At 47.1% G+C, this 14,016-nt stretch overlaps 1 protein-coding gene across 3 annotated transcripts in view; it reads right to left on the bottom strand.

The window, feature by feature from the left end:
- The window catches only part of LOC132208710 (utrophin-like), a 24,917-nt gene extending 15,339 nt beyond the window's left edge, over window positions 1–9,578 (bottom strand). The window contains exon 1 of one of the 3 annotated variants that reach the window (XR_009444832.1): window positions 683–9,578. Coding sequence is in view for 1 of the 3 variants with exons in the window: in XM_059644102.1 (XP_059500085.1) it covers window positions 683–755 (73 nt within the window). In the remaining 2 variants the exon portion in view is untranslated. The remainder of the gene's footprint in view (window positions 1–682) is intronic. The other 2 variants (XR_009444831.1, XM_059644102.1) reach the window with 2 other exon arrangements.
- Window positions 9,579–14,016: the final 4,438 nt, after the last annotated feature.

Raw genomic sequence — 14,016 nt, 5'->3', positions numbered from 1 at the left:
GGATACCTTCCTATGTTTCAGAAGGAGTCAAGATAGCTCAGGGTGACACGGTGACTCAGTAGTTCGTAATGCTACCTCACAGCACCAGGGACCCGAGTTCCATTCCAGCCTCGGATGACTGTCTGTGTGGAGTTTGCACATTCTCCCCTTATCTGTGTGGGTTTCTGCTGGGTGCTCTGGTTTCCTCCCACAGTGCCCACGGATGTGTAGGTTAGGTACATTAGCCATGGGAAATGCAGGCTGACAGGGATAGAGTAGGGGAATGGGGATGGGTCTAGGTGGGATGCTCTTTGGAGGGTTGCTGTGAGCTTTTTGAACTGAGTGGCCTGTTTCCACACTGGGGATTCGATAAAACTAGCTTCTCCTGAACTCGTGAGAGTGAGTTTATCAATTGTTAAATGCAACAAGTCATAAGGCACCACAAATATGCACAAGTTAGAAACAAGAAATTAGCTCAAAAACCATAAAAGTTAAGAGGGATACGGATACTTCAGCCTTTGGATTGTTTGTGAAGAATAGAAAGTGGGATGTTGTGGCCACTAAGTTGGGCGATCCCCGTGATGTTGATATGAATTCAGCAGTTAATTTTGAGATTCTTGTTGAAATTCTTTTGACCTTGTTTCCCTTTTGACATTGCCCAGGTTTGCAGAGCTCAGAGCAAGAGATTTTCTTTTCTTCTTACCTGCAGCATAGGGCGATGAAACGGCTGTCCCAGAGCCGTGACCTCCGCAACTCCTGAGACCACACGAGCACATTCGCCCAGGAATACACACGGACTGATACGAAAGAACTATCGGGACAACAATACTCAGCGTGGTACTGGAAAAGACAGCATGTACAAACAGAAAACAGCTGTAAATAGTGTCAAGAGGTGAAATCAAGTGATAAAGCTAAATTCATGGCTCTTTGCTTGCGTGCTCATTGTATTCAGAACAAAATCAACAAATTAATAGCACATTTCTAGGTTGACGGGCATGATTTTATAGCTATTACAAAGACATGGTTACAAGGAGATCAACACTGGAGCTAAGTGCGCAGGGCTATACGACATTCCAAAAAGACAGGCAGGAGGGAAAGTGACTGTAAGCAAAGAAATTAGTATGAGAGCAAGAAACGATCTTGGATCGGAAGATGTAGAATCCAATTTTATTTATTTGTTAATGGGAGGAGGACATCCCTAGCTATGTAGTGTTTATTGTCCATCCCTAATTGCCCAGGGGACAGTTCAAAGTCAATCATATTGCTGTGGGTCTGCAGTCACATATAGGCCAGATCATGTAAGGGTGGCAGTTTCCTTCCCGAAAGCACATCAGTGAACCAGATGAGTTTTTCTGACATTTGGCAATGAATTCATGGTCATCATTATATTCTTAATTCATGATTTTCTTTTATATTGAATTCAAATTCCACCATCTGCTGTGCTGGAATTTGAACACAGGTCCCCAGAATGTTATCTCAGTCTCTGAATTAACAGTCCAGCAATAATACCACTAGGCCATTTCCTCCCCCATCGTGGAACAAGAAAGCCTGTAGCTGACTCCCACTTGGGAAAAACAGTGAACCAGGAGCTTCTTAAATGGGCGATCGCATCTCCTTACATTTTAAGACAGCCATGGATAATCAGGACCTTGTGGGAAGGGATGAAATTGGGGGAGGGAAAATTACATCAGTGTTAGGTAGGAGCTGAGCAGTATTAATTGGGAGGAGCTTTTATTGAACAAGTCAACATTTGATACGTGGGAGTTATTTAAAGACCTACTCTTCAGTTCAGAACTGGCCTATTCCAGGGAAGGAGGAATGACAAGGATGGCAATCTAAGGACGTACGGACATAAGAAATAAAACAGGAGTAGGCCATCTGTCTCTTCCAGCTCGTTCCGCTGATCTTTTTTGCGGACTCAGCTCCACTTCCCCTCCCATTCACCAGAACCCTCAATTCCTTTCCTGTTCAAAGATCTCTCTGTTTTGGCTTTCAAAACATTCAACAAGGGAACCTCAACTGTTTCAGTGGGCAGAGAATTCCACAGATTCACAACCCTTTGGATGAAGAAGCTCATCCTCAACTCAGTTTTCAATCTGTTCACACTTATTTTGAGGCTGTGCCCCCGAGTTGGAATTTCGCCCATCAGTGGAAACAATTTCCGATCCATTTGTTTCATAATTTTAAAAGTTTCTATTAGATCACCCCTCATTCTTCTCAATTCCAGTGACTGCAATCCTAGTCTACTCAATCTCTCCCCATACAGCAACATTTTTAATTCTGGAATCAACCTCGTGAACCTCCTTTGCACCCCCTCCGGTGCCAGTACATCCTTGCTCAAGTGAGGAGACTAAAACTGGACAAACTACTCCACACCAAGCCTCACCAGCACCCAAAACAACTGTAGCATACCCTCCCGATTTTTAAACTGCATCACTCTCGCAATGAAGGACACTATTCCATTTGCTGTCTCAATTACCAGCCGCATCTGCAAACTACCTGATTCAGACACAAGGCTGCCCAGCTCCCTCTGCGGAGCAGCATGCTACAATTTTTCACCATTTTAGCAAGACTCCATTTTTCCATAATTGCTACCAAAATGGATACCCTCACATCTACCATCATTGGACTCCATCTGCTGGACCCTTGTCCATTCACTTAAACTTTCTGCATCCTTCCGCAGATTTTCATCGTCCTCTTCAGACTTTACTCTCTCACTCATTTTAGTGTCATCTGTGAACATAGTAAAATACAGTGCAGAACAGGTCCTTCGGCCCTCGATGTTGCGCCAACCTGTGAACTAATCTAAGCCCATTCCCTCACACTATCCCATCATCATCTATATGCTTATCCAAGGACTGTTCAAATGCCCTGAATGTGGCTGAGTTAACTGCATTGGCAGGCAGGGCATTCCACGCCCTTACCACTCTCTGGGTAAAGAACCTGCCTCTGACTCTGTCTTCAATCCATCACCCCTCAATTTGTAGCTGAGCCCCCTCGTACAAGCCAACATCATCATCCTAGGAAAAAGACTCTCACCGTCCACCCTGACTCATCTTTCTCTGATCGTCTTGTATGTTTCTATTAAAGGCCCTCTTAGCCTTCTTCTCCCCAATGAGGACAGACTCGAGTCGCTCAGCCTTCTCTCATAAGACCTTCACTCCAGACCAGGCAACATCCTGGTAAATCTCCTCTGCTCCTTTTCCAATGCTTCCGAATTCGTCCCGCAATGGAGCGACCAGAACAGGTCGCACGAGCGTTTTGTGCAGTTGCAGCATGACATCACGGCTCTGGAACTCAATCCCTCTACCAATAAAGTCTAACACACCGTATGCCTTCTTCACAGCACGATCAACATGGGTGGCAACTTTCAGAGATCTGTGTACATGGACGCCAAGGTCCCTCTGCACATCCGCACTACCAAGAATCTTTCCATTGGCCCAGTATTGTACCTTCCTATTATTCCTCCCAAAGCGAATCACCTCACATTGAACTCCATTTGCCACCTTTCCGCCCAATTTTGCACTTTATCCAAGTCTCCCTGCAACATGCGACATTCTTCCACATTGTCCACCACTCCACCGACTTTAGTGTCATTTGCAAACTTACCAACCCATCCACCTATGCCTGCGTCCGAGTCATTTATAAAAATGACAAACAGCAGTGGGCCAAAAACAGATCCTTGAGGCACACCACGAGTAACCGGACTCCAGGCTGAATATTTTCCATCAAACACCACTGGTTGCCTTTTTACCGAAAGCCAGTTTCTAATCCAAACTGCTCAATCTCCCTCAATCACATGGCTCCGTATTTTCTCCAATAGCCTACCATGTGGAACCTTATCAAAGGCTTTACTGAAGTCCACGTACACTACGTCAACTGGCCTTCTCTCATCCACATGCTTGGTCACCTCCTCAAAATCTCCATGAGGTTTGTGAGACACGACCTGCCCTTGACAAATCCATGTTGACTATCTCCAATCAAATTGTTGCTTCCGAGATGATTATAAACCCTATCTCTTATAACCCTTTCCAAAACTTTTCCTGCAACAGACGTAAGGCTCACTGGCTGTAATTGCCTGGCTCATCTCTACTGCCCTTCTTGAACAAGGGCACAACATTTGCAATCCTCCAGTCCTCTGGTGTTCAACCTGCAGACAATGAGGACTCAAAGATCAAAGCCAAGGGCTCCGCCACCTCCTCCCGAGCTTTCCAGAGAATTCTCGGAAAAATCCTCTCAGGCCCAGGGGATTTATCGAGCTTCACACCTTCTGGAATTGATAACATCTCCTCCTTACTAACCTGAATCCTTTCAAGTCTAATAGCACGTATCTCAGTCGTCTCGACGATATTCTCCTCTTCCTCAGTGAAAACAGATGAGAAATATTCATTTAGCACCTCTCCGACTCTACCCGGTCCACACACAACTTCCCACTTCTGTCTTTGATTGGCCCTATTCCTACCCCAGTCATCCTTATATTCCTCACATACCTTGAGAAAACTTTACGGATCTCCTTTATTCTACCTGCGAATGACTGCTCAGGACCCCTCCTTGCTCTTCTTAACTCTCTCTTTAAATCCTTCCTTGCTCATCTGTAACTCTCCATCGCATCAACTGATCCATCTCATCTCAACATCACATAAGCCTCGCTCTTCTGCTTAACGCGAGATACAATTTCTTTCGTAAACCACGGTTCCCCTACCTTATCACTGACCCCTGCCTGACAGGGACGTACCTATCAAGGACACGCAATATCTGTTGCTTCAACCAGCTCCCCATTTCGATTGTCCCCATCCCCTGCATTTTGCTACCCCATTCTTTGCCTCCTAAGTCTTGCCCAATTATAATTGCCTTCCCCCATCTCTAAGTCTTGCCCTGTGGCATGTTCCTCTCCCACTCCATCGCTAAACTAAACGTAACCGAATTATGGTCACTCTCTCCAAAGTGCTCATCGACCACGAAATCAAACACCTGGCCTGGTTCACTGTCAAGTACCAGATCCAGCGTGGCCTCCCCTCTTGTCGGCCCTTCGACGTACCGTGTCGGGAAACGCTCCTGCGTGCATTGGACGAAAACTCATCCATCCGACGTACGAGAGTTACAGCATTTCCAGTCAATGCTTAGGAAGTTAAAGTCTCCCATAATGACCACCCTGTTCCTTTCACTCCTGCCCAGAATCGTTTTGCCAATCCTCTCCTTCAGATCCCTGGAACTTTGCAGAGGCCTATTAAAAAACTCCCAACAGTGTGGCCTCCCCTCTCCTGTTTCTGGCATCAGCCCATCCCACCTCAGTAGACCAGTCCTCCTCAAAAGTTTTTTCAGCCTCCGTTACACTGTCCTCGACAAACAAAGCCACACCTCCCCCTCTTTTCCCACCTTACCTGATCTTACTCAAAGATCTGAACCCTGGAACCTGCAACATCCATTCCTGACCCTGCTCTATCCATGTCTCCGTAATGGCCACAACATCGAAGCCCCAGGTACCTATCCATGCTGCAAGCTCACCTCGCTTATTCCGGATACTCCTGGCAGTCAAGTAGACGCACTTCAATTCAGCTTGCTGTTTGCCAGCACACTCCTGTGACACTGAGATCCTGTCCATGTCCTATCTATTCTCTTTCTCCTGTGTACTGAAACTACACCACAGTTTCCCATCCCCTTGCTAAGCTAGTTTAAACCCACCCGAATGGCACTAGCCAATTTCCCACCCAGGATATTAGTGCCCCTCTGGTTCAAGTGGATACCGTCCTGTTTGTACAGGTCCCACCTTCCCCAGAATGAGCCCCAATTGTCCATGTACCTGAAGCCCTCCCACCTGCAGCCACGTGTTCAGCTGAAATCTCTCCCTGTTCTTTGCCTCGCTCTCACTTGGCACGGGTAACAAACCAGAGATAACCACTCCGTTTGTTTGAGCTCTCAGCTTCCAGCGGAGCTCCCTGAAATCCTGCCTGACGTCCCTATCCCTCTTTCTACCTATGTCGTTGGTACCTATGTGGACCATGGCTTGGGGCTGGTCACCCTCTCCCTTCAGGACCCCAAAGACACTATCCGAGACAACACGGACCCTAGCACCTGGAGGCAACGCACCAATCGTGAGTCTCTTCGGTACCAAACAAGCCTTCTATCTGTCCCTCTAACTATTCAGTCCCCAATGACTAACACTCTCCTCCTATACCCACTTCCCTTCGTTGCAAGAGCAACAGACTCTGTGCCAGAGACCTGCACCCCAGTCAGTATTGAGGTAATGCCTCATCGTAAGGAGGTCAGAATTGACGGAGTGGCAGATATTTAGAGGGTCAGTACTGAGGCAGTGCACAACCGTCAGAGGGTCAGTACTTAAGGAGAACCCCATTATCAGAAGGTCAACACAAATGGAGAGTCACATCGTCAATGGTTCAATCCTGAGGAACACTTCATTGTCATAGGGTCAGTCCTGAGGCAGTGATTCATTGTCAGAGGGTCAGTATTAAGGTTTAGAATTGAGGGAGTGCGATCTGATTATGTCACTCTGACAATGAGGCACTGCCTCAGGAATGAGCCTCTGACAATGAGGCACTTTCTCAGTTCTGAATCTCTGACAAGGAAGCATTCCCTCAGTGCAAACCCTCTGTATGGACCCCATGTCAATGAGGCACTCGCTGAGGACTGACCCTCTGACAAAGTACCAATAGCTTACTACTGACCTTCTAATCATGTGCCCCCTACCCCATTTCTAAATCTGTTACATTGAGGGCACTGCCTCAGAACTGACACACTGGCTATAAGGCAGTCCGTAAAGACTGACCCGCTGATCATGAGGCTGTCCCTCAGTTAATGACCCTCTAAATATGAGGCACTCCCGTAATTCTGACCGTCAGGAGCTACCTCAATGTTGACTCACTGATATGGAGGCACTGCCTCAGAATTGACATGCTGACGATGGGGCACTTGCTCAGGACAGACCCTCTGATAGAGCTGCAGGTTTGATATTAGAGCAGTGATGCACCGCGAGCAGGTCAGTATTAAGGGAGTGCCACACAGTCAGTGGACCAATATTAGGGGAGTGCCACACTGTCAGAGGATCACTCTTAATGGAGTGCTGCACTTGTGGTGAGTGAGTACTGAGGCAGTGCAGCACTGCAAAGGGTCAGTAATGAGAGAAAGCTCCATTTTCAGAGGGTTAGCACAGAGGAAGTGCTTAATCAGAGAGTTATTTCAGAGAGAGTGCTGTATTGTCAGAGTTTCGCACTGAGGGAGTATCACACAATCAGAGGTCCAATATTAAGGAAACAATGCACTGTTGGAGGGTTGATATAAAGGGAGGGCTGCACTGTCAGACGGTTAATGATGTGGGAGTGCTGAAATATCACAGAATCAGTCCTGAGAAGTGCTGCACATTCAGAGAGTTAGTGCTGAGGGAGTGGTCTAATGTGAAAAGATTGATATCAAGGGGCACTGCCGAAGGATCAGGAGTGCAATACTGTCAGAAAAACAATATTGAGGAAGTTCTGCTGTGTCAGTGGGTCAATATTACAGGATTGCTACACGATCCACGTATCAATGTCAGACGGTCAGTCCTGAGGGAGTGCTGCACTGTTGGAGGGCCAATATTGAGTGTGCGCGACACTCAAGAGGATCATTTTGTTGGACTTGTGCACTGTCAGAAGTTCAATTGTAAGCAAGTGCCACACTGGTAGCGGGTTAATATTATGGGAGTGCTGCACTGTCAGACGGTTAAAGATGAGGGAAAGCTCATCATCTGACAGGGCATCACTCCCTTCAGACGAACCCTCAGGCGGTGCAGCACTCCAACAAGTTAGTTTCAGAGGCATGTTGTCCCATCAAATTGACCCTCTGAGACAGGAGCATGCACTAAATATCGACCCTCTCACAATGCTGCACTGCCTTAATATAGGCCCTCTGGCAGGGCGGCTCCCTTTCAGGACACACCTTCCAACACCACAGCACTCTCCCATCATTGACCCTCTGACAGTGCAGTACTCTCTTAATATTGAATGTGTCACACTGCACAACTCCATTAAAATTGACCCAAGCAATCCATGAATATTTGCCCACTGACAGTGCAGCTCTTCCTCAGTTCTGACTCTCTGACAGTGCAGCACTCCCCGAAATACTGTCAGAGGGTCAATACTGAGAGAATGCTGCACTGTCAGAGTCAGTTCCCTGCAGTCCTATCAGATGTTCAGTATTAAAGGTATGCCGCATTGGGAGTGCGTGAGCGTCAGCGAATTCTGCACTGCAAGAGGGTCAACAATGAGGAAGAACTGCAATGTCAATGTAACAGGGTCAGAACCGAGTGCCTCACAATCAGAGGGTCAGGATTGAGGTCAGAATTGAGACAGTTATGCAGGATTAGAGTGTCACTGCTGTGGTCGAGTAGCACTCAGAGGGTCAGTCCCGAGGGAAAGCTTCATTGTCAATGGATCACTTCTGAGGCTGTGCTACTTCGTCGGAGGGCCATACGAATGCAGTGCCTCATTGTAATGGGATACGAATTGAGGGAATCGCACAATCGGAGGATCAGTACTGAGGTCCTGCAGCACTATCAGCAGAGGGTCACTACTGATGGAGTGCCTTATTGTTAGAGGGTGCATGCTGAGGGAGTGCATCATTGTCAAAGGATCAAATTGAGATGATGCCTCATTTTAATATGGTCAGTTTGAGGTAGTGCAACACTGTCAGGGGGCCAGGAGTACTGAGGAAGTGCTGAAAATCCCCATGATTAAGGGAAGACCCTCATGTTTAAAATGTCAAAACAGAGAGAGGGCATAATGGCCAGAGGGTCAGTTCTGAGTTTGTACCTTGTTGCCAGGCGGCTAGTTATGACGGAGTACCGAATCTCTGGGAGTGGCTTATCTGTCAGAGAGTCAGGACTTGAGGGACTGCTGACCGTCTCTCAGTGCTGTAATTCCCCAGCACTGAACCGCTGGCACACTCTTACTGTTGACCCTCTCAGAGGGCAGTTTCCCTTCGTACTGACTCCCCTCAGTGTAGCACTCCCTCATTGCTAACCCAACTCTGTGTAGCATACCATTAATATTGACCCTCTGACAGTGCAGTGCTCTGTGATGACTCACTGTTCTGACAGTGCAGTTCTCCCTCAGTAGTGACATTCTGACAGTGCAGCACTTGCTAAAAATTGGCCTTCCGACAGTGTGGAGCTCACTCATTGATGACACTGACAATGCAGCACTCCCTCAGTACTTACTCTACAACACTTCAGCACGTGCTCATCATTGACCCTCTGACAGTATTGCAGTCACTTAATATTGAGCCTCAGTCCTGGAGCACTGTCTGAAGATTGACCTCCTGACAGTGAAGCTCTCCCTTAATATTGACCCTCTGAGAGGGTGACTTTCTCTCAGTGCTGACCCTTCAGTGGTGTTGCATGACTTACCACTTTCCCATCACCACCTTATGCTACCGTGCCCCCCCCCACCACCGCATCAACATCATCTTTCTGAAATTGTTGCATTCCCTGAATTTTAACACTCTGATAATGCAGAATTCCTTCAATATTGACCCAATGAGAACATAGCAGACCCTTCTTATTGATGCTCTGACAGTGCAGTGCTCCCTGAAAACTGGCCCTCCCTCAGTGCAGCACTCCCGTCGTAAAGAGCTCCCCCCCCGGCCTGACCCCTATTCAGTGCTGAGCTGCACTCAGTGCTGAACCCCCCCACCCCGAGTGCTGACCTCCCGTAAGCTGAACCACTACAGTGCTCATTGTTGACCGGCCACTGAGTGCACATCCCCGCTTAGTGCAGCTCTCCCACTGTGCTGACTCCCCCTCAGTGCTAACAACCCACAGTGCAGTACCCCCTCAGTGCTGACCACTTTCAATTCTGACACCGCACTCCTTGTCAAGGAGACAGAATCAAGGCAGTGCGACAGGATTCGAGTGTCAGTGCTGTGGTACAGTAGTACTCTGAGGGTCAGTACACAGGGAAAGATTCATTGTCAATGGGTCAGTTCTGAGGCTGTGCTACTTTGTCAGAGGGCCATACTAATGTGGTGCCTCATTGTGGGGTTGACACTGAGGGCGGTGTGGGTGAAAAGAATGAGAGAGTGTTGCACTGAGCAGGGACAGCATCCAAAGAGTGCTGCACTGAGCAGGGTCAACACTGAGGGAGTGCTGCACTGAGGTCGGGTTAGCATTGAGAGGTGGTCAACACTGAGGCAGTGATGGGGTGTTAGCACTGAGGGAGTGCTGCACTGAGGTCGGGTTAGCATGGAGAGGCGGTCAGCACTGAGGCAGTGATGGGGTGTTAGCACTGAGGGAGTGCTGCACTGAGTTGTACTCAGCACTGGGATGGTGTCAGCACTGGGGAAGTGCTCCATGAAGGGGGTTTCAGCAACGAGGGGCGAGTTTGCACCGATATTCTGATATTCATGGAACAAGAATTCCAATGGTTCCTCCATTCAATCCTGCCAAGACATAAGGGCGAGGTTAGTTGTAACATTTTCAATATTTCACTCAGATTAGTTCAAGGGTCAGAATTTGTTTAAGGTTGAAAGAATTGAATACTCAGTGAGAGAAAGAGAGTGTATGAGAAACAGGGGCTGGCTCCATGCAGGATCAGTGCGGTTAGCTGTGCTGCTGAGGAACTGGCTGAAGGGTCCTGATTCTGTTCGTTCCCAGAAGCTATTTTAAAGCTGAATGAAGTCCAGGAAACAGGAGAAGCCCTAGGAGCCACTGGACAGATCGAAATGGCAAAGTTAGGGCTCAGGACTTGGTGCTGTAAGGTGTTAGGGGTTCACAAATAATTCAGCAAATGAGGAATTGGAACCCCTGATTCATTGCTAGCAAGGCTTTGGGAATTAGACATTAGACATTAAATAGTCTTATTTTGTTAAGTTTTCCAATACAGTTAAGTTATTCCAATTCCTCTTTTCTTTGTTGTATTTTAGCTGCAGTGTTTACTTAATGTAAAGTACTTTGATGAATCAAATTGCATCTGGAACACAGTTCCTCACATTTACCTGCAAAATAAGAAAAAGTTAGGGTCTAAGCTACCTTTGTAATACATTTTGAGGGATTCAGGTCTGATCGATAATTCTTTCTTTGCTCCATATTCCCCAAATTCAAGTATCTCATGGAATTCGGAGCCCATTTTTGAAAAATACAGTGGGAAAGCCGCACCGACACAGACAGCCCCTGAACAAATATAACAGTAGTCCCACACTGTACAGTGATGGTTATGGAGCTCTCCACTGCTCTATGTTCATTTTCTACCCAGTCTTCCTGTATGTAACGTGAGGAATCTCCGACCACAGCTCATTGTTGGAACTTGTTCTGTTCATTGCCCGCAGTGAGACCCCCACCCATTGGGTTGGACACCTTCCCAACTTAACACCACTCTCCCCTATGATCTGCCCCAACGCCACCACTGCTGCGTTGTCTTATTTTATTTTCTAGTACAGTTTTCTTGGCAGGCAGGGTATGTTCATGAAAGAACCAGGTTACCAGCTCACTTTATGAAGAAAGTGCTTCCTGACATTCTCCTTTGAATGGCCTGACATGAAGATTATCCCAATGTTGGTCAGAGGTTGGTGGGAAAACCACATGACGGCTTGTGATTTGAAATAAACCTGTTACACCATAACCTGGTGTCATGTAACTTCTGACTTTCTCCACTCCAGCCCAACACTGGCACCTCCTCCTCATGGTGTACTTCATGAAGGTGGTGCCCGCTCTAACATGGGGAGAGTTGCTGCCAATTTGTGCAAAGCAAGATGCCACAAACAGCAATGTGGCAATGAGCTGAGAATCGATCACTTTACTGAGTTTAATTGATATAAAGACAGAGATTGTGAGGTGGGTCACAAATGCCCCATTAGTGAAGGAAACCTGCTGTTTTATCCTGGTCTGTGTGTATACATGATTACAGTCTCAAACACTGATGTGGTTAATTCTTAACTACGCTCTGAACTCCTCTCTCTGTTTGTGTCCGGTCAGTGGCTCAGGAAAAAAGCCACCCACCATCTTTTCAAGGGGCAATGAGGGAGGGGCAATGAATGTCGACACTGAAAATAAATGGAGTGCATCGCTTCTCAATATACATCAGAGCATCAACCCAAAACTATAGCACAGTAATTAATGGCTGTATTTACAGGGAGAGACTCCAATAAATGGTCAGCAAGTTTGGTCATTGCTGGAACGTGTTGAGTGTTTTCCTAACTGCAATCCTCATCTTGCTATGTGCGTGAAAGTGTGAATGCTTCATTCAATTTTGCTTGAAATATTTGCTCCCATTTTTCTTCCTTCAGTTAGTGACTGCTCCTTTGGGGCTAGACACCAGACACTTCTGTATGTGGCCCCCATGTCCCTCTGATCCAGAGTGGGCCTTCCATTGTTGTGTGTCCACATGAGAAACCATGGTTTGTTTTGATCTGGAATATGTAGCTTGTTTGGGAAGTGAAAGCACATTTCAACAGAACGTCCAGACATGTAACTGTATCTGTGCTGCACTGACTCCCTCATTTACAATAACCACACTGTGATATTGTGTTATAGCAGGAGGAAGACAGCGGCTGAGGAGGCAGCTGCAAAGACCAATGAGAATGCACCGACCGACAGTCAACTCTCTGTGAGACACCAGGTACAGAAGCAGTTTGCACTCACTCCAAAGCTTTACGCTCAGCGTTTAGTCAGTGAGACATGTTGCAATTTACAAATCCAAGACCTTTCTCCCCACCACCATCACCATTTTGAAGGTGCCCAGTGATGTGACTGTGCACAGGGACGAGGACACAGAATATGCACAGATCAGATTCTGTCCAAACTGTGAGAGAAACAGTAAGAGGGATGTTAGAGAGTGCCGCACTGTTGGAGGGTCAGGGCTGAGGGAGCGCCGCACTGTCAGAGGGTCAGAGCTGAGGGAGAGCTGCACTGTCGGAGGGTCAGAGCTAAGGGAGTGCTGCACTGTCAGAGGGTCAGTGCTGAGGGAGTGCTGCACTGTCAGAGGTCAGAACCGAGGCAGTCCCATCATCTCGGAGGGTCAGTCCTGAGGGAATGCCACGCTTTCATTGGGTCAGTTCTGAGGGAGTGCTGCACTGTTGAAAGGTCAGTACTGAGGGACTGCTGCACTGTTGAAAGGTCAGGACTGAGAGAGTGCTGCACACTTGGAGGGGCAATAATGAGGGTGCTGACCCCATTCTGAGTAAGGGTCATGGACTCAAAATGTAAGCCGCTTTCTTTTCCCAGAGCCTCTCAGACTCGCTGAGTTTTGAGCAATTTCTTTTATTGTTTCAGAATTACAGCATCTCCAGTTCTTTATTTTATTGTTCATAAGGTTGGTGTCAACTGTTTATTGTGTTGCTGCTGTGGAATCTTTCTGTGCATGATCCACAGCTGCACGTCCTACACTATAGCATTGAATACACTTCTAAAAGATGCTGGCTCTGAAGGTGTTTGGAATGTACCATTTGAGTCAAGAAGAGAACTCAAATCCAAATTTGATACACAAACTATGACACTGTATCGCAAGGGTGAGAAAGGTTAGAGACTAGAAAGTGGAGAGAGAAATGACACGCGGTATGACAGACAGATACAGGGAGAGGGGAGGTGTGGGTGGAAAAAGTTAAATTCACTGAACTGTGTATAACACTCATGAGGCTGCGCAGCAAGTTCCCCCAAATGTGCCAGCAAATTGTGAGAATATCTTCATTTCCATTCCTTTAACAGAACTCTGCAGTGTCGAAGATGCCATTTTTCAGATGGCACATTAAGCTGCACCGTCTGCCCTCTGGGAGGGTGATAAAAGACCCATGGCCATGATTTGAAAGAGAAGCAGGGAGCAGTTCTCCTCAGTGTCTGGGGCCTTCCGCTATCTCCGTCAAACAAAACAGCCATTAAAAATGTGATGTTAGTTATTCTAATACTGTTGTCGGGAGATTTGCTGTGTGCAAATTCACTGCTATACTTCCTACATTACATCAATGACTACAGTTCAATAAATGAAGCCCTTCAGTGACTTGGAGTATTTGTGATGTTCAGTCTCTGTGAACAATGAGCTTCAGTTTTCAAGGTAAGAA

This window comes from Stegostoma tigrinum, unplaced genomic scaffold (genome assembly GCF_030684315.1).
Source record: "Stegostoma tigrinum isolate sSteTig4 unplaced genomic scaffold, sSteTig4.hap1 scaffold_509, whole genome shotgun sequence".
Classification (NCBI taxonomy): Eukaryota; Metazoa; Chordata; class Chondrichthyes; order Orectolobiformes; family Stegostomatidae; genus Stegostoma; species Stegostoma tigrinum.
The sequence above is the reverse complement of the archived record's forward strand: the minus strand, read 5'-3'. Positions and strand labels throughout refer to the sequence as shown.